The following is a 22033-nucleotide window of genomic DNA, read 5'->3' as shown; positions in this document are numbered from 1 at the left end:
TTCATTAATGGATTCAGATATAAATAGCGATGAAAATTCGCAGTTGGAAGTTCGCGCTGTTATTGTCAAGTGTCAAATTGTATGTATTTATATATTAGTGACAACAAATGCGTAACCGCTTAGTTGCCCATAAGAATTTCATACAAATAATGATATGCTTTATGATATATATGTACTTGGTGGTAGAATATTGTCCGTCTGGGTAAATATCATCCACATATTAGATATTCTGCCTCCAAACAGCAATTTGTAGTGTAAACGAGGCATTACATCTTAGTTCCTAAAGCCAGTGGCGCATTAGCGATGTAAGTAATGGTTACTATTCTTCATAGCGCCTAGGTCAATGGGTGATAGTGACCACATACCATCAGGTGGTCCATTTGCCAATCCACCTACATATATCATAAAAAAATAATGACTACATATATTGTTTATAAGCATTGTAGCGATAAAAGTTTGGGTTGTAATCAAAATAGGGCGTATGTTCGATGTTTGATTAAGTTTTATAATATAATAGCTTAAAAGAGATATCGTTTAACGTATCTACGTGACTACGGCGTAATATAAGTTGCAGATACTAACAATATCTTGTTCAGTGCAGTATTATTGTATATATACCACACTTATTTAATTATATTACACAATAATATATAACGTTGTTCTTAAAATAATATATGTGTCTTTACCCGAATCGAAAAAAGGCATCATTTTAATTCAAATAACCATAGACCCCAAACTATATTTGAAGAAATTATTATTAAGATAAATTATTAAAAAAATTACATGATAGGAACATCCAAAGATCTCATTGGAAGAAGAAATTACAAGATTTCAGCGTGAAGAACTTTTCAAACATAACGCATTACGAAATTGTAAACAGAAACTGGCTGTCACAGTTAAAACAACGAGCGTCCCCAATGTTAGAAAATATACTACACTTTATTATACGAACAATTTGTCTATACATACATAAATTGAATTGCAGTTGATTATATTTAAGTAAATGAAATAAGCACATTGAATATACATTAAATAGGTATAGCATATCTACATAATTAAAAAGATAACTTTTCTCCGTACATCTACATTCAAGTAAAAATCTCATATTTTTTTATGGAGGTATGTATATATATTTTTTTCGACGTGTATATGGTAGAACTGCCTAGTTGATCTGATGACTGGGTTATACCCCGCAGTCCTGGCTTAAGTCCAGTTAGGACCAATAAAAAGTAGTTTTTATTAAAATATCTCAGTATCATTCCGTAATCTTGAATCTGGCAGTGCTTGCTTAGTTACTATTTACATTATATACTAACAATTACTACAGAGTCACATTCAGACATAGACCTCTGACCGATGGTAAAAAGTTGTAAAATTACCTATGTCTAAATCTCATTTGTCTTTGATATGTTAATTAATCAAGACCATGATCTCAAAAGTGATAATAATACAATCCTCTTTAGATCGAGCTTAAAAGGAGAGGAAGTTAGCAATGCAAATACCATGTGTAATATATGTATGTATATCAAGGTACATCTACATAAATATTATTTTCGTTGCAGAAAGTTTTTGGCGACGAATATATACCGATTGAACATGTATTAGGTTCTAATAAGAAAAAAAATCGGCTTCTTAATCCTTATGTTTTACGTTTGCGAAGAAAATTACCTTTTCAAAGTTACAAGCTACATAGAATTGAAGTATGTTACTTTTGTGCTTGTATTAAGAAGTATTGATTTTATAATTTAATTAAGTAAATAAAAAATTAGCATATTGTACGATAAAGAAATAAGTACTTAATGTTGTTTATTTTGCAGACGGTGACTGGAATCATATGGCCCTTTGACACAAAACGATCGACTTTCAATGAAAGTTTTAAAAAAGTTGGTTATTAAATAAAATATATTCATATGCATATTTACAAGCTGTGCAGTGTGAATGTGTAATTTATCAGATTAGTTGATCTTTATGCGGAGCCAGATGCTGAGGATAGTACCTCGAAGTATTTATTCTTTAACATTCCTGAGTAATACGTCTAAATATATAACACAGTAAAACTGATATTGTTGCAAGCTGTCTGGTAGTTCCTGATAGTTCTAATAGCATGCTCCACCATGAATTCTCCAACTTTTTAATATAAACAAGTTTATAAACGATGCAAACGTTTTGCCAGCTTAATTGACGATTCGCTGTGGACACACTTATAATCAACATTTTTAAGGCGTAAAAAATTTTATTAAGGGATTTTTTTTAGCATAATGTACCAAGAAGGAAAGTTAATGTTCAGGACTGGTCCACTAAGATTGATACTATTTCTGCATTTGACTACGGCAAGGGCATAGATATAATAAATCCTAAACTACTTGAATTTTCATCAAAAACGAAGCCCATCTATCTGGATGATTACGGTATTTCACATAACTAATTATATTTAGACGGTATCGGTTGGGTCATAGTCAGGCCGTCGTAACCAGTCATTGTGCTCAGCTCATCCTGTTAAACCTACCGGTTTGTCATATTTTTTTTATGATTAGATATTAACATCTTGCTAGGAATGTAACAATTAGTGAAATGACCTAAATTTCACAGTTTTTATTTTGTAGGTATATTTGACAGTACATCAGAAGGCTATTTTAGAGTATACCACTACTCTCTCAGACTCTGTAATAATTAGTATATAGTGTAATAAAATAAAACAATAAATTAAGCTCTGGATCAATTATATCGCTACAATTCGAAGTCAAATGTTGACAATTTGTCTTTTGTTCTATTGCGATTCAAAAAAGACAATAGTAATAGGTACTTTGCTCGATATTCATTCGCTTATCCGATTATTGTAATTTTTTTTATTATAATAATAAAAATATTTTGGCACTAACAAAAGAAACTACAAAATTAAGTGCTAAAAATATACTTATTCAGGTATGTATCAAAAGTAACAAAACAAATTATTAATCTAATATAGGAACATTATCATTAAAACAAAATACTTAAAATAAAATAAAAAATACAGTTTTTTTACTCTGTACTATGGTAAGTAATAATACATTACAGAGTTTTCAGTTTCATTACTAATTTACCTATAATTATAATTTATACAGCAAATTTATACAAATACAGCAAATTCTTTATATAGATCCCAAAATAGTTAACTACAATATCATTTCAGTATAATATACAAAAAGGAATTTATTGTTTCTATTTACGGCTTTTATTTTCACAGCCTACACTAGCCAGTAAAATAACTTACAAGCGACGCAAACTGCGAACAAAAGTTTAAACCCAGTATTTTTTTTATTTATGAATATTCATTGTCATAACTGTCGTCAGTGAAAATCTCAGTTTTTATTTCCTTCTCGATCGGTAGGTTTTCGTGATGTTCCCTTTCGTCTTGCGCTTGTCTTTGACCTGATAACTTTTCCTCTGCGTCAATGATTACCGCAAATATTTTCTTTTTAACTTGGGTTTGCATCCAATGCGGCATCGTCTTTGTACTTTGGAGAATGCAATTGAAAAAGGACTCGAGAGCATCCGTCTCTTGACGATAATCGACTTTACACTCTAAGCAGCGGCGTTTCGATATATGACCGGCTACGAGAGGACTTTCACCATTTTCTGTAGTCGATACATCGTGGTCGGAACTCTTTGAGCTACTAGCAGACCCCGAAGGTGGATCGATTTCAATATTTTCTGTGATACGGTACTTCATATGCGGTTCGAGGAACTGCATGGCCTTGGCGTACTTCCATGTAGTTATTTGAGCCGGTAATAATTTGTTTTTTCCCAATTTTGCCCTCTTAAGCGCGTCTCGATGATTATCTCGCAATTTCTTCCATTCTATTTTAGCCACTTGAACTGAAACGTAAATAAAAGTTGTATAAATATATTCACATTGTAGATGAATGTACTACGTGACTTCTTTAGGCAAATTTTGCTTAGTCTCACGCGTCTTTCGATGTATATTGCGATAAGTCGGAAATGCAAATATCATAAATTACTGCCTAATCCTAATTGGTTATAACAATATATATCGTTAACACATACTCGTATGTGAACATTTTATGTAACTAAATTTATTGAGTTCAAAGATTTTATTACAGGCAAAGTATTAAAAAAAACTTGGGAATTGATTGTTAAATAATATCTATATCGTCATACATTTACATCGTTGCTTAAAATCGATAAGCTATATTTTACTTACATTTCAACGCTTACTTTATCGGTACCTATCTCATGAGTAGGTGTGTTACTAATAAGTTTATTATGTATAGTTGTAGGTATATATGTACCTATCTTTAGGTTTTACTTGTTAAAATTGATTGAGAGAGATTTAACGAAACCGCTTAAATGTTACAAATATTGTATCTTGAATTACTAAGTGGCGGAATAATTAAGAATACTGCTCTCAGCTTATCCTTACGGATTAGCTGAGAGCAGTTGAAACATTAAATTAATTATAGTACTTAATATAATGATTGTAACTTTTATAATAATTATATTATTTTAAAATAATGATTGTAAATTTTATAATTGAGAAGAACTTACTATTTGATATAGAGCTGTTGTTATAATGATCAACAACGCATTGCCAGGCATCGTCCTTTACGTGCATCTCACGGTAGTCGGGATGCAAGGGGTTCCATAAACAAGGTTGTAAACGAACCCCTTCAATAAACGTTTCCATAATTCTACAAGTCGTTTATCGAATTTAAGACGTGTTAACGTAGTTAGGCAGTCGCGTTCAGTCGTTCACTGGTCAGGGTGACCGGCCTCGCGCCGCCTCGCGCTGGCTCGCGCGGGTTCGTTCTCTCCCCGCGCATTGCCGTCGTTCCGAAAACCAGTTCTTTGTGGAACGTGATTGGAAAGTATGTATGAGCACAAAACATACAATAAATAATTTGACTTCACTGCAATGCTACCGATTACATTGAACAATGTTCCAATTGATACGATTTTATTTGTTAAATATAGTTGCTCACTTTAAAGCGATAAACGTAATATAGACTTCTAGGTAAGTTCCGAGAGTACTACAAATGATGAAAATAATATTATTCTTACAACATTCTACAACTACTGTAGGTAATTAATATTCTTTAGCATGGTAGTACTATACTATACTAAAGAATACTAATAAAAGGTCGACGAATTTAATACGTAATCTCTGCCTTTAGGCAACTTTCAAATACTTTCAATGCAGTTAGTAGTTCTAATGTTTCTAGTGTAGTCTACTACTAGATAAAGATTTATATTGCCAGAAAGTCTGGTAACTATAAGTTCAAATCTCTCTCGGGTCATGTCAGATTAACGGCCAATCGGACCGGGAATTCGATTCAATTCGAGAGAGAATATAGTCACCTTTGTAGTTTAATTTATTAGTATAGATTTCATATCAACATCCAGACCAGTAAATCGTGGAATTTTTAATAATCAATAAACTTTTAAAACTGACTACCTATCATAAGTATATATTATTGATAAGTTATAACAAACGAATATTCTCTAAAACGAAGAAAAACAGACGTGGTTAACGTAAGCATAAATACTTTGGTGATGAGTGATGACTATTTTTCAAAATACTGTAAAACATTTCATTCAAGATGAACGGAACCATATCAAAGGAGGTGGAAAAGACTATTATGAAGCTCGTTTACACAATTACAATGAAAATTTCTCCGAATTGAAAAGTAAACATGTTCTTTCAAACAGATCTTTTGAGCGAATAAACCATAAACGATTTAATAAAAATTTAAACAAGAAAGAAATAACAGAAAGAAATAATTATGCCTTTGATAAAAATAACAAAAACGACATGGTTGTATTAGACGTTGATAAGTCTACTAATCCAAGCTATAATATTAATATCGATTGGTCAAACAACTCCAAGGACATCGAAACCGAAAAATATTTCAAAACACAAATATTAGATAACAGTATTTTAGGACAAGATAATATTACAAACGAAGAGTACGAGTTAGCCCTTTATAAAATTGGTGATCCGGATTTGTGGTGTTCTGCTCAAGTGCAGCTTTATGAAAAAATAACATCTCCCGAAGGAAAAATATTGTGGAATGACCTAACGAGGCACAGCATAGCAAGGTATAAACATATGAAAAACAATTGGTATATAATTAAAATTTATCTAATCTTATGACGGTAACAAACAAACAGTAATAAGTAAGAAATTAATATTTCACTATTTTTTTTTATTTCACACGAGAGCCGAGATGGCCCAGTGGTAAGAACGCGTGCATCTTAACCGATGATTTCGGGTTCAAACCCAGGCAGGCACCACTGAAATTTCATGTGCTTAATTTGTGTTTATAATTCATCTCGTGCTCGGCGGTGAAGGAAAACATCGTGAGGAAACCTGCATGTGTCTAATTTCAACGAAATTCAGCCACATGTGTATTCCGCCAACCCGCATTGGAGCAGCGTGGTGGAATATGCTCCAAACCTTCTCCTCAAAGGGAGAGGAGGCCTTTATCCCAGCAGTGGGACATTTACGGGCTGCTTATGTTTATGTCTTATGTAATATTTCACTAAATTATTTTATTATTATTTTACAATTGTTTTTTTTTAAGCATTTATTTTAAAACGTATCATTCCGATTTTTATAAAACATATTTTAATTTATTTCATACTATTAATTTTCCTTTAGCGTAAGTACAACAAATCCTAATTGGTCAAATCAAGATGTTAACATACAATATAAATCAATTGAGGTGATGGCTAGAGATGATTTTTATCTTGCTTCCGAAAGTTTATGTTTGATCGTACCTTTGAAATCAGGTTATAACAATTTTATATTTTCCCAATGTCAAAATCTTTTTATTTAGTTACAATAATTTTAATTCATAAAATATTTTATTACATTGTTAAAATGTTTTCTCATTTAAAAAAATATTTTTATATTCAGGTAAGCTTGGTGATTTTATAATTGTGCCATCGGACGATATCATAACACTAAATGGTCAAAAAGATGTCAATAAGCGAAATGATAATACTTTTGGCGCTGGTGAGGCTCCATCTATAGAAGGCAGTGGACAGGTTAAGATAATTTATGCGAATTTAATTAAAATCCTTTCCTCTTTTATAACTAATTACGTAAATTTTTAATGGAAGATCATTTTTATCAAAATGTATGAGTAACTTGTATCTCCTCTGTAAAATGATTTTTTCTAAAATGGAAATAAGAGTTCCAAAATAATCGAATTTAAGTGGTCAGATTCGATTACTGGTTGATCACTAGTACCTAATCGTTAATGGGTTTAAACTGGACAGTAGATTACTTTGAAACAGTTACGCTTCATGATTTAAGAATAGTTTTTTAATGTTTATTTAATGACTATAAAACTCAAATTGAATTGATGTAAGAAAGAGAGAGTCCAGCCATGATAACTGAATTGAAATGTACCTACACCTATCAAAGATAATAAATAAAGCTAATAATTACGATTATATTCACAATAAATTATCTTAATTTTATCATTTTAATCGCTAAAAATTTAACGCACTATTATATTAGATCAAAGTGGAAATAAGTGTTTGCTAAGTTTTGTCAGTGGACTACAAAAATATAATATTTTTATACGTAAAGGTCCGCCGTAGAGTAGCAGTTAGAACAGCAAGGGCGCTGATAGGCGGAAATTTTAAAAAATTCAAAATGATTACTAGGGGATCTGATCGTTTTCTCAAATTTCCTCACACGAAACCTCATCAAACGCAAATTGACGTAGAAGTAAGGGCTGATGATAATGAGCTCGTTTTGGTTGGGTAAGATTTACACACATTTTTTTTTCAATTAATCTCAATATATAAGGACACATTTTTAATATTATTTTTTGTATTCTATGTACTTTAAAGAATACAAGGACGTTTGACAACAATTGTGTCTGATTCAACTCGAAGTACACGGTCAATATTATCAATTCAAGCTGCTAACACGGGACTAGCGGGAGCTCGGCTGCGGTTACTATTGAAAAATTGTTTATTATCTAAAAGTAGTTTTAACATAATGCATGCTGATTCTTAAGTATATTAATACGACTTAACTTTTAATTCTAAACAACTTAAGAACATTTCAGATAGGGAATTTCAAATTAAGTAGTCAATTTCATTTATCCAGAGTCGAAATGTACAAAGTTATATTTGTCACACAGAGTTGAAATTCGTGAATGCACACCCAAGTTAATATACGCAAGCACTCAAATAAGAGATGGTGAAAGCACATTAGCAGGGCCGGTGCTTTTTCCTCCGAGGCACACACAGAGTTTCCGCCTTGATCTTCCTTTAACAATTCCTGTCGACAACGCTCATTGCACCGGTATGAATACTAATGTTACGTTATTGTTATTAAATGTGCCACCTAGTGATAAGCGGTCACCCCGCCCATAGCGATTACAAATGATTGTCAAAGTGTCACACCGTCAGAGCGTGTAATTCTGAGCACAATGACTCACAATCAATACAAGGTACAGTATGACGTTTGACCTACCATACGGCAGATACGATTACTTAACTAGATGAATTTAATAATTATGCGAAAAATAAATTATTTGAATTATTATTTGTAGTTTAATAGAAATTTATACAACGGACAAAATCAAATTGATATGCTTACGGTAAATAATATAATAAAAATTTAACTCAATCAAAAAGTAATACTACCAAAGGTACACTCAAAAAGTCGAGGCAAAATATTATTTAAAAAAATATTTAGTTACATATGCATCCGGGCTGAAAACCCAATTGTTGATGTACATTATATTTGTGTATAAATGTATTTACATTATTTTATTGTAATTTTTAGTGGCTTTGGTAAATGAAAATGAAGAAGTAGTGGCAGTTCGGGATGTTAAAATCAAAAGAGATGACCGTTGCTTTTGTGTTTGGCATTGTGACTGCGTCTGCTTGAGTTAGTGCCCTTACTTAAAGTATAGTACCACTGACGAAATTGGTGGATAATACCTATTTAATATGTACTTATTACGTAATGGCCATCTATATGTAATATTTTTTATTGGAAATTTCATTTGTTTTTTTTTTGACTTAAAAAAAAAAGTTGAATGAGTGTGTTACTAAGGTAAGGGTTGTCTACTAGAAGATAAGACGAATCATCCTAGAACAGATCTTGTCACTCTCATAAAACCCTAGATAGAAAGTTGAAAAGGCGAAGAGGACTATTTGCAGTAACGTATTTTTGGATAAATCGTAATTGTTTAACATTGTTTCCTATTTAATATGCACTACCTGCCTGTTATCTTTAATAAGAAAATATCATCAAGTATGAACAATCTTATCACTATTTATTTTTAAATACACCTGATACCTGATTGTTTTCCTGACACTACATATATTCGCTACCGTGTAATGCGGTGACGAGGGTACCAACCTAATAGTATTTGAAACGTATAATAATTTAGATAAATTACGGGTTTTTATTTAAAAGTATTCCTTACTATTTATTAAGGTGAAGATTCCAATCTTTTGTGCCGGCCCTTATCGGAAGCCCAACTACTTGCGGCAGGGCTTTCGACGCAGATGAAATCGCGCCATATTCGTTCAGTCTGTTATAAGGACGTGATGACACTCAATCTATTTGTGATGTTTGTAGGCGTGCTTCTAGCATTGTTACTTCTAGGTTAGTTAATTATCTCACGGCTTAAATTAAATGTTCACTGTTGATTTATTATTATTATGTTTTGTAAGATCAATTATGTCAGTAATCTGTTTCAAAACATAAAATTTAATTAGATTTCTGTGTAACTTCTAGATCCTTTGTTATTTTTTTAACCTAAAACGTATTAGAGATAATATCGTATAATGCATGCATATCCTTATTACTCCATTTCGTATATAAATAACTACCTAGGTAGATAAATAGTATAGTTTTAAATCATGATAGACTTTTAAGCAAAAAAAAACAAATATTCAAAAATAAAGTAAGTTTTAAACGTTTTAGTTTTATTATGACATACTAGATATTACTTATTATATTTGTATAGCTTTGTTACTATAAAGTTAATTAATGTTTAAAAGTTTATGTATTTAAAAATAAAACAAATGCAGGTATGATAAAAGCCAGCCTTGGTATAATATTTAGCTGCGTGGGTTCGTTTGGCCTTGACTTGTTGATACAAACGCCAAGAAAGCTCGACCAGTACTACGAGGATTATCTTAAATGTCGAACTGTGGTGTATGATGACGAGGGCTGGCCTATTCATCCTGATACGAAACAGCGAAGTGTGCGACTTATTAGCAAGTAAAGCCTACTATATCTTATAAACTTGATATAAATTATTTAATAGGAATAGTATGCAAAATTGAGGCATTGGTAATAAGAGGTTGATTAATATTTCTTACCGTACCTTCTTACAATCTTATGGTGGTGGTGGTCTGTATTTACAGGTGGTTCACTTACCATCAGCTGGCTAATTTGACAATCCGCCGACCAAACTGAAATGAAAAGAAATGTATATGTCGTCGATTATTAAAGTCAAAGCTAAAATTATTTATGTAATCCTTCAAACAAAAAAGGGCATTTCAGATTGTCCGCGAAATTTGTCCATATATGTTTGCCGGCTGCTGCGCCAATTACACCTACATATTAATAAACTGATATAATACACTTTAATTGAATAATTGTGTAACTTTCATAACACGTTTTAGAAATAATATCGTATAGTATTTGATTTCGCATACCAATTATTGACAATACCATTTCTTGTAATATTAAATAGGTACCTGTTATATCACACTTATTTAAATAATGAATAAGAAATGGTTGAAATTGATTGAAAATAATTTTTGATTGCTGCAGGCCGATGGAATTCATCTTAAATGTAATATTTTTTATCACACTACCATGCCTTCTGATTTGTGATGCACTTAAAAAAGTTGTATCTTGCTATAATACAGCCGAAAAAAAATTTGACGGGAAATACATACAAAGAGACACCAAGAAATGTTTTAGTTCGCGTGACGTGCAGGTAAGACAGTTCAAAAGTAAATATTTCCTTTTATCGAACAGCAAGGAATTGCACTCCTACATATTTGCAGTTTATATATGGTAAAGGGAAAAGTAAAATTTGTCGATTTTAGTTTAAATCCCAGTGCAATTCCTGGCTATTTTTAGAGTCTCGTGCCGAATAGTCGTCACCGTCATGAAGATCTTCACAGATGGATGTCACCACAGGCCGAGGAACTTTCTACGGGCATTTGGCAAGAAGGTCTTAGCCCACAGGGCAAAGATGCATGTGACTGTGTAAGATTTTTAATCATTATTTAAGTTATCTAATAAACATAACAAAACGACTAAAACTCGTAAGGAATTGATTATTTCTTTATTGTGAGTACCTGCGACTGTTACTGTTTTCATTGCATTTACTTGTGTATAATTATATTAAAAACATAAATAATAACAAGCGTCATTGTAGAACTGAGTAAAGCAAAGATATCTCTCGTTTTTTTAAATTGTTATTTGGCGTATTATTTTGTTATTTATACTTTTTTAATACAGCTTCAACCGCTTCTTCGTAAGGAAAAATACTGCGAAAAAAATACAGACCAAACATCATGCTTGGATTCTGAACACGGTGAAACTGAGTATATTTTGATGCAAATGCAAAAGAGTAGGGAGTCATTAGAAGTAAGAAATTTTATAATCTAATTATTTATGAATTAAAATCTCCTTAGAGGCTTAATATCTCCTTAGTATGGTGATATGAGATATCAATTGCTCTCTATGCTGCAATACAGACAGAGCTCTTAGTCCTGTCTTAGCATCAAACACAAGACCAAGAGTTGAACTGAAATATCTCTATCATATCAATTTCGGTCATACTTCATCAATAGGTAGGGGAAGTCCAGGAGACTATAACCCCCTTTTATTTAGATAAAATTAACAATTACAATAGCTCACAATACATATTTATATTTTTAACTTATTGTTACAGAAATCATAAATTACCTTCTCGTTTATATAGGGATTTAAATAAAAATTGGGATATGAGTCAAGTTTCCTCTTCGTCAGGGGCACTTTAACCAGGGTCTGGGAAAGGATATATTTATTATAATATTTAATATTCGAATTACAATTTTTTAATTTAAATTAAGTTTTAAATCTTTATAGTCGGTTATTTTCCTTTAAAATCTAATAACTTTATGCAATTTGCGATTAATTATTAAGGATGTCCTTTTTGTGGATATGGAAATTTCTAACTCTCTATGGCATATTTGTCCTTATTAAATTAAACAAAAATTATGGATAAAAAAAAGAACAACCATTCAACTTTGATTTGATTGCCTTGCACTGACTTCAGTGCAAGGCAAGAATTAATTTATAAATTCTGCAAAATGTCATATGTCATATTACTGATGTTCACTAAGTATCTCGAGCAAGGTTTTTGACTCAGGCGGGGGAGAAAATCAGAAAATCCGTTTAGGGTGGATAATTAAACACGTGTTACCGAGTATCCTTAGTGTGCTTGTTTTAGGGTGTATAAACGAAATCAACTCTTCTATTCGAATGGCATTGTCTTTTGCAAATAGAATAAAAAAAGTTCATTACTGTATAAATGTAGATTCATAACTACATTTTATTAACTCACCCGTCAAGAGAGACATGTACCACTCGACACATCTTCCCAACGCTTTTTAGTGCAAATCACTGTAAAAAATATTGACATTCAACTGCACAATTATAACCCAATAACAATATAATATTAGTGCATAATTAGTATCTCTTTACTTTACTTGGTGGTAGGGCTTTGTGCAAGCCCGTCTGGGTAGGTACCACCTATTCATCAGATATTCTACCACCAAATAAGAGTACTCTGTATTGTTGTGTTCTAATTAGAAGGGTGAGTGAGCCAGTGTAATCACAGACACAAGGGACATAACATAATAGTTCCCAAGGTTGGTGGCGCATAGGTGATGTAAGGAATGGTAATTATTTCTTATAGCGCCTTTGTCTATGGGCGGTATAGTATGCGACATAAGGCAGTGTTAATATTTGACTAGTGATAAAATTTCATTAATTTTTGAAACATGGTTCAACTGAGCAAACCACCTGATCAAGATTCCCGGACTTTCCCTATCTACACCTAGTGGTAACTTGGTGGTAAGACTTTATGCAAGCCCGTCTGTGAGGAAACCATTCACTCATCAGACATTCTACCGCAAAAAAATAAGTATTGTTGTGATTATTATTCCGGGCGAGTAACTACATGCACAAGGGATATAAGATCCTAGCTCCCAAGGTTGGTAGCATTTGCCATGCAGGGAATGGTTAAGGTTTCTTATAGCGTCAATGTATATGGGAGCGGAGGCCACTTAACGTTAGGTTAGCCCATTTGCCAGTCAGCGTACCTAAAGTATACAGCTTAAATAAAAATACGTTAAGTTGTATGTGCTTTTAAAAGTTATTGTACCTACATTAAAAATACATTGTTTCGAAACCACGTAATCGATGTAACACATAATTAATTATAAAAACAAGTAAAACGTTTGATATACTGAAACTTTTTTCCATATTTCGTGGCACAGAAAAGTCAGAGGCAGCTGGAGCCAAGTTCAAATATTACCGCTTTCAGAAACGAGTAATGTTGAAGAACAGGCAAATATTATATTTATAGTTATTATTCATAGCTTTAAAAATGTGTTTTATTTTATGTCTTAAATTTATTAAATTATTAAAATAATTGAATTAAAACCATGAGTTATTATTGAAGGCACTTTAATAAACAACATTGCCTCCGGCTAAGCCCGCATACTTTTTGTTTGTTATATCTATCTTATAGTCTATTCCAATCGAAGAAAGAATAAAGATAGGCAAACCATAGATTATCGTATTCTATGCGATTTGCTGCATGCATGAGATATTTTCTATTAACAAATCTGAATTAATATATCTTTATTTATAATACAAAACTTCAACTTATATCCACTTTAATTTTACATCCAAAGTTCCGATGACAGTTTCGTCGACGTTTAAAACGCCATATTTTACTAAACCAAAATAAATATCATATTCATTTCAATTTCTTTCGATGTGAAATGACGTTTATTTGGTTTTTGTCCTCTTGTAGTTGGAATAAACTATATAAATTTATTGATTAATTATACGTGGTGACTAATCCAATTTGGATGATTTGATCTTCCATTAGGAACCGTAAACTTCCACAACATTGTCTAAAATATAAAGATATATTTTATATAATGTAAAACGAAAACATACTAGTTATAAAAACTATAAAACAAAAAGCCACCATTTCAAATCTTATCACGATTTTGGCTGAAATCATCTAATGACATCTTACCAAGAGTAAGGTGGGAACCGCCTTTTTAAAGTACCAAGATATGTTTTTGGCGCCATAAACGTCTGCAGTAAGATGGTTATCTGATTAATTATTTTTAGTGGCCATTTTGTTTTTTTAAGATATTTCCAGTGCCGTATTAAAGCTTATTGCTTAAGCTATACCTCTGGAAACCGCGTCGCCTCAAATGTCGGTCCGTTATCATAATTTGGTTTTAAGTAAATATTTTACAATAAATAAAATTTATATTAATTTTTTGGAAGAAAGAAATGCAAATTTGATAAAGTGATTTTTTTTAATTCATTCTAATTTTCCCGCCCCTCAAAATTTGCCGCCATGGGTACTAGCCCCGAGTGCCATTCTGCAAATCAAGCGTGGGAAATTTCTAAATCGGAATTTTATAACTAAAGTTACCGATTGTCTATTATTTAAATAAAAATATTTTTAGGTACTATAATAAAAAATATAGATCCTATTTTTATTTGATTGTCATTAAGTAATAGTATTAACATTATTTTGTATAAAGATTTGATGAGACGGCTGAAAACATTTCTGAGGCAGTTGCTGAACAGCAAAATTTTTCATTTGAATAAAAGTATAAATATTATTAATAAGCCAGTGTAAATATAGAATATATAAGAGGGACAGAACAACTCCATTTGCAACATATTTGCCCGTCTAATGATAATTACAAAATTATAAAATATTAATTTTGATTTTACAGAACTATATTAAAAGTTAAGCCGGTTCGGAATGTAGTTCTACTGAGAAGAACCGGCGAAAATCTCAGTAGTTACTCTTTTCCAACATTTGGAATGCATTATGATAGTTAAATACATTTTTTATAATTATAATATATCCAGCTTGATAGATATAGGCATGACTTTTGGTTTGGGTAAATGTAACACACTTTACTCAATCGCTGCACATAGGTATTATACTGATGGTACTTTTAAACAGTTAAAAATAGTATTTAGGTATTATGGATCTGGGAATATTATTAATGATATTAAAGATCAATTAACAAAAGAAAATTTCAGACGAATAAAAAAAATAACAAACTCGTTCTAAAATGGACGTAATTAATAAGGGGGATAAATACATACGCCTTTGCAGTTTCGTTGTATTATTTTTATGTAATCAACTACAAAATTAGCGATCATAAGTGGATTGATTTAACATAACATAAACAGTCTGTAAATTTCCCACTACTGGGCTAAGGCCTCCTCTCCCTTTGAGGAGAAGGTTTGGAGCATATTCCACCACGCTACTCCAATGCGAGTTGGTGGAATACACATGTGACAGAAATTAGCCACATGCACGTTTCCTCACGATGTTTTCCATCACCGCTGAGCACGAGATGAATTATAAACACAAATTTAGCACATGAAAATTCAGTGGTGCCTGCTTGGGTTTGAACCCGAAATCATCGGTTAAGATGCACGCGTTCTAACCACTGAGCCATCTCGGCTCAGTGCATTGATATTAGAACACAAATGTTGTTAATAATCAAAAAATGTCTATATGTGTGGTACTACCAAAAAGCAGACTCTGATAGACAACTTTTTTTTAAATTAGAAAAAAATATATAAATCCCATATTTTTAAGTATAAACAAATATATAGCATAAAGGTTCAAAATGACTATTTAATTGAAGCAACAGTACGGTACAGCAGGATCAAGAAGAGAAAATATTCTATATTATTTAAAGAGGCAGAAGAAGAGTTGAAATTACCAAGCGGCAGACACACCAATATAGAAATAAAAAAGAGCATTATAAAGAAGCAAAGTGAAGCCTGGCGAAATATGAAGTGTGTAATTAAAGATGAAACCCCAATACAAACAGATGTCACAGTCACCCACAATAGACCAGACCTTATATGCCTAGATAAAACCAACAATAACACTTACCATATTGATGTTGCGGTACCATACGAGTATAAAATTGGAACAATGGTAATAGAAAAAATCTATGTCCAAACCACTATGGAAAACCACAGTCACAACGATCCCAATTGTTGTAGGAGTCACAGGCGCAGTGACGTAGAACTTAAGGCGGTACTGGGACAAACTAAAAATAAAAAGCATCACTTCACTCATCCACATTAATCAGCAAAGTTGTCGGAGATACAGTATTTGTCACTCATTTATAACAAGCAAGCAGTAGGTACATAATAGAATTCATATAATAAATTACCTACGCACCACAATCGCATGCACCCTTTTACTTTATACATTTATACAAAAAAAATACAAGATAGGCGAAGCTAATAAATGGTTGTTAAAAAGACCCATCTTGTAAAGTAAATGGCTTAAACCTAATTGGTGCTAGCAAGCGGTTGTATATTTCGTATCACCTGAGCATTTTTTACGAGTTTTCCTTGCACCTATTGCAGTTTATCATTTTAATTGGAATATTGTTTATATCATTGTGATATAAGAATACATAAATATATTGTTTTATTCAATATGTAAGTTTAAACTCAATAACTCAACTTAAATACCATGTACTCAGTAAACAGGCACTAGATGTAGTTAAGTTAAATATATAAGGGATAAAAGATTTTTTTTTTCATACAGTGATAGACATTAGGCAAAATAAGAGATACAGGTCAAGTTATTGAGTTACTTTTTTAAAATACTATTTACCAAAGCGGGGTTTCCAGGACGTTTCAAAAGTATAGGAATACTTATATGTAATCATAACGATACAAATACAAACAACATTTTGATGGTATAATTTGCTTTCTTTCACTGTCATTGCGTTAAATAATATACCAAAAACGTTTAACAAATTAATTAATGAGTTTTACAAATTGCTTAATTATTTAATGTTTTGCTAAATACTTTTTAAATGTATTTCTTTTAATTTAGTTATCTGTCGTGTTGCAATAGGAATGTCAATGTCATTTGAAATATTTGTCAACAATTTGAGATTAGTGACTCAAAAGATATGACATAAAGTATGTCAGCATGAAAAATATGTTCTTCGAGAAATAATATGAGACTTTACAAAAACATTTATAGAAACGACATCGCGTTATCTTATCTTTAAGTTGTTATTGGGATATTAATTGCATAACAATACGTTATAAGTTTTGGTATGTGAGTAATGCGTGTAATACTGAGACCGTTAGCTATATTTAGGCAGGCGGCGCAGACGAGTAGCGCTGTTCACTTGAAGAATACGTTTACAACAGGTAAACATTCTTGTTGAAAATAGTGTGACCGAACTTTAGAGTTAGATGCATTTGTGACATCTCACTTGTAAAATATTTTTGGAAAACTGCCAACGTTTCCTAACCTTTTAACTTAATCAACATAATTATAGCATTAGTTTGGAGAGCCATGGAAGATAAAGAGGCTTTAAAAAAGCGTTTAACACCACTGCAGTACCATGTTACTCAAGAAGCTGGAACAGAGCGGCCCTTTACAGGTGAATAATTCTTTGATTTAGTACTAGTCTTTTATAATTATATTTAACTACAATAATTAATTGCTGTTTATTATTTTTAGGTTGCTTTAATAAATTTTATGAAGAAGGCCTATATGTGTGTGTAGTCTGTAAACAAGACCTATTTACCTCTAAAACCAAATTTGATTCTGGTTGTGGATGGCCTGCGTTCAATGATGTCCTAGCAAAAGAGAAAGTTACCCTTCATCAGGATACTAGTGCAGGTATAGTGTAAAATTCCCTTAGAATTTTTGGAAAATATTTTACTATAATATAACATAACTACCATTACAACTAATAAAAAAGCTATTAAACTGCCTAATATGAATGAAAATTAACAATCCTTACTATTGTACATTGCTGTTTTATAATTTTTATTATTATATATTAAAAAAAATCTCAATTTATTTATAATCACAAATATATTTAAAATTTATATTAAAAGTAATATTGTAAAATATAATGAAGTATCCACTGGTTTGGTCTAGTAACTTCTGTTATGCTAAATCAACCAGAACATGTTCAATGTCAATGTACAATAGTAATAATAAGTACTTATTCACAGAATCATCTAATTCTAAAATGCAAGGTCTTATTATTTATGTGTCTAAGGTTTAGCTGATTTACTAAAAAGGTTTTATTAATAATTATCTTATTATTATATTTCTAATAATTAGTCTGTAAATAATATGTATATTAACAAAAAAAAATGCATTTTTAATTATTAAAAAAATTGTGTAAGGCAAAGTGTCACAAAAAAGGAAGAATATTATAATATTTTTATGGTTTGGGTAGTAGTGTTGGATGTTTTCACACATTTTATAACAATGTGACAAAATTATACAATGATCTAAAAGAGCTGCACAATTATTATTATAATATCCTTAACCTGCCCTTGCTGTGCGACATATATGGCTGCACAATGCTACTACCATGTTTAGAATTATAACCACATGTTGCATAATTAACCTTCAACTTGGTCAGAACATATGAATCAATCCACTATTTCTTGATTTTTATTAGTCTATTACACTTTGCCTAAATAGGTATATATTTATATTTTTACACTAACCATGCAACTAATATTTTTTTATATTTGTTAATTTATTATATAATATACATATGTATTATACTAGATATACACAAAATACATGTTATTGTTGTGGGGAGGTGATTGATCTTGTCTGTAATTGCTTTTGGCTTGGCTTTATATTTCACATTGTAGTTTCATTAATCCTTAGTATTGCAACTTTCTATCATATTTCTTGTTTATATATTTTATGTAGTATATACTGTTTTATTAACGAAGACTATTTTTATTACTGATAATAACACAAAACAATGATGTTTATTTTTTTGATAAAGTAAAGTTTAAGATTAATAAAATAAGTGAAGACAATAACAGATGATATTACTTCTTTACTGTAACATCTTAAAATCATTCTTCAATTTACCACAAAATATTATTGAATAAATATTATATTCCAATATTTTAATTTTTAAATTTCACACAATGGAATCTGAAAAGGTTTGGGGTATTTTATTTTGTTGCTAATATATTTCAATATTTTTTTCTGTCTTTCCGTTCCTTTGACCACCTCTTATGATTCCATCCTATCCTCCACATTACATGTACTTGTGTTGATTGATGATTGGTTGTTTGTAATAATATGTATACATTTACATTAATCAATGTTTAATTGTTTTTGTTAATTATTTTATTGTCATCTGATTTACAACCACTGTTCTGTATTCTTCTTCATGCATCACCTTTCAAAATGATATTTTTCTTTTTACATTTCTATCATTGTAAACATTAACTGAATTTCATAATTTGGGTTGGTGTATTCATTCTTTGAACATGATCTCCTTCGTTACTTCATAACAAACCTGGAATGTGCATGATATTAATATTCAATTACCCTCCATTCCTTGACATGCCCCATTTGTCCCATCCTGCCTTTACATTACGGATGGCTGCTGATCGGACGACAACGGCTGCTGCTGCTGTGACAACCATACCATCTCACGACACGAACACTGGAATTTACATCGGATAATTCATGGCGCCACTCTTGTTTAATGTGATGTGTAAATAATAATGGCTTTTTGGTGAATGGACTCGGGATTTAAAATTAAAGTTGGGGCGAATATATTACTGGTTTTAACACGACCAGGTATGGTGCGAACTGAGGTGCGATGCTCCAAGTGTTCGGCTCATCTGGGCCACGTATTCAATGATGGGCCGGCGCCCACCAAGAAACGGTTTTGTATTAATTCAGCAGCACTGGACTTCATACCAGCTGAGGACAGAAAGGATTAGCGCATGATGTTTAATTGTATACCAAACAAAATTTTATAAAAAAAAAAACTATAACGGTTAACAATTAATACAGCCATGAAATTACTTTTAGAAGAAATAAAATTATTTTAAATGATGCTTGTCAATATTCACTACATGTTATTATTTGTATAGATAATTTAATTTGATAATTTTAGTACAGTTTTTATCATTAGAATTGGTCAAATTGTTTTGAAATAAGTTTATAGAATGTCACTTAATAAAAGTAGTCAGTAGGTATTATTTATGATTTGTTAAGTTTCTATTTTCATCATAACATATTTTTAATTAGTGTAAATAGAGTATCGATACACAATATTAAAGCATAAGTTAATACGCACAATAGGAATGCTTAGGATTAAAATTAAAGTATAAAATATATAGTTATGTATTAAGAAATCCTCTTTCGTATGAATAAGGAAATTGACATTAATCCGTTCTTGCATAAGAGTGAAGACAGTTTCGTAAATTTTTGCAGATTTTTTCTTGAAACATGCTGGTTTCCTAAATATGTATTTTTCATCGTTAATATTTTGAATAGACAGATTAAATACTTAAGGATATTTAATCTTAAATCAGAAAGTAGTGACTTTATTAAACCTACATTTTGTTAATGGTTATCACGCCCAACAATTGAGGTTTTTCTAATATTTAATTTGATCTCGCTAATATTATGAATATGAAAGTTAACCTGTGTGTTTGTTGCACTTTCACGCCACAGCCAAATCACTGAACCGAATTTAATGAAATTTGCTACTAAGCGAGATTTGAACTCCAAAAATCTACATGCTTTTTAACACCTGTCGATCAACCCCTTGAACGCGAGTGAACCCGCAGGCAACAACTAGGAATCGATAAAGTCGATTTAGTCTAATAAGAATTACGCAGAATGTGTATTTATTTGTGTGTCGATGCTCTATGTCTATGAGATGTCATACCAACATACCTATTTTGTGAAATTATACTTATTTTTGAGTACTACGATGAAGTTACCATACAGAGTCATTTTTTCTTTGTTGATATTTTATTTGTTTGCATTACTTTTATATATATTTCCTGTATTACATGGATAGTACAAATTAATAAAGAATGTGTGTATTTTTTGTGTCGCGGCTATTACTAAAATATATATTTTTGACATGATAGAGACTATTATTTCCTAGTTTAGTATCATATATTTATATCTCATTAAATAACATAATAGCCGTCAGTATAAATTCTAGCACTCATAAGCCACACCAAATATTGACATAGATATTTTTTGATGTAAAGCACGTGAAACATTTGATATTCATCTTGGCTAACGACCAAGAAATAAATAATCAGTATAATTTACCGTATAAGTAAATCTTTGATTATTCGCTTAGCATCTACTCAGCCCTATCGGTACTCCGTACTAACTATAAAAGAATATTAAGTAAAATAATACAACTCCCACTGCTGAGCTAAGGCTTGTCCTTTTGAGAAGATTGTTGGCTTATTCCAAATCGATGCCTTGCGGGTTGGTGGTTACAAATATGGCAGTATTTCATTCAGTTTTCACCGTTTTCATTCAGTATTTAGACTCTCTCTCTTATACTGTTATACGTTGTATTTTTATGTATGTTATATTTTATTACTGTAAGGATATCCAGTATTATATAGACCATACACACAACCTAGTGTACAGTAAAAAATACAAATTTAATCATTCAACATAAGCCATGAACCCATAGGCAATTACTACCTTGATGAACTAGAACAGCTGAACATGACATTCAAACCACCGCTTTGGAAATAATCAGCGGAATTTTACATTGCCCTTTATTATCTAAATACCTCCGGTGGAGTGAATTTAGTGTTTTAAACGACTGGGCCATATCGGCATAAAAACAAAAAAAAATAGAGAGGATAAAAATCGCGTTTGTAATAAAACTATTTTAT

At 31.3% G+C, this 22033-nt stretch overlaps 2 protein-coding genes across 3 annotated transcripts; one reads left to right on the top strand and one right to left on the bottom strand.

Moving 5' to 3' along the window:
• Positions 1–3124: 3124 nt before the first annotated feature.
• Positions 3125–4835, bottom strand: LOC125073535. The gene is made up of 2 exons (XM_047684399.1): positions 4546–4835; positions 3125–3855 (listed from the first exon to the last, which is right to left on the bottom strand). Exons 1-2 carry the CDS (start codon positions 4682–4684, stop codon positions 3299–3301), a joined length of 696 nt encoding a protein of 231 aa, XP_047540355.1. The 5' UTR covers positions 4685–4835; the 3' UTR covers positions 3125–3298.
• Positions 4836–17249: 12414 nt separating this feature from the next.
• Positions 17250–20168, top strand: LOC125072283 (methionine-R-sulfoxide reductase B1). Of its 2 annotated transcripts, none has more exons than XM_047682848.1 (4): positions 17250–17515; positions 17647–17751; positions 17832–17993; positions 19911–20168. In XM_047682848.1, the coding sequence occupies exons 1-4, from the start codon at positions 17428–17430 to the stop codon at positions 20090–20092; spliced, it is 537 nt and encodes a 178-aa protein (XP_047538804.1). In that variant the 5' UTR covers positions 17250–17427; the 3' UTR covers positions 20093–20168. The 2 variants fall into 2 exon arrangements, with proteins under 2 accessions (XP_047538804.1, XP_047538813.1); XM_047682857.1 differs by having other exon boundaries at positions 17251–17515; positions 19947–20168.
• The last annotated feature ends 1865 nt before the right edge of the window (positions 20169–22033 follow it).

The sequence above is a fragment of the Vanessa atalanta genome, chromosome 2, assembly GCF_905147765.1.
Source record: "Vanessa atalanta chromosome 2, ilVanAtal1.2, whole genome shotgun sequence".
Classification (NCBI taxonomy): Eukaryota; Metazoa; Arthropoda; class Insecta; order Lepidoptera; family Nymphalidae; genus Vanessa; species Vanessa atalanta.
The sequence above is the reverse complement of the archived record's forward strand: the minus strand, read 5'-3'. Positions and strand labels throughout refer to the sequence as shown.

Coding starts and splice junctions, on each gene's coding strand:
- LOC125073535 (XM_047684399.1), bottom strand. CDS start 4,684: ATGGAAACGTTTATTGAAGGGGTTCGTTTACAACCTTGTTTATGGAAC. Junction 3,856..4,545: donor CAACAGCTCTATATCAAATA/GTAAGTTCTTCT, acceptor TTTACGTTTCAG/TTCAAGTGGCTAAAATAGAA.
- LOC125072283 (XM_047682848.1), top strand. CDS start 17,428: ATGCGTGTAATACTGAGACCGTTAGCTATATTTAGGCAGGCGGCGCAG. Junction 17,516..17,646: donor GAAGAATACGTTTACAACAG/GTAAACATTCTT, acceptor ACATAATTATAG/CATTAGTTTGGAGAGCCATG. Junction 17,994..19,910: donor TCATCAGGATACTAGTGCAG/GTATAGTGTAAA, acceptor TTAAAATTAAAG/TTGGGGCGAATATATTACTG.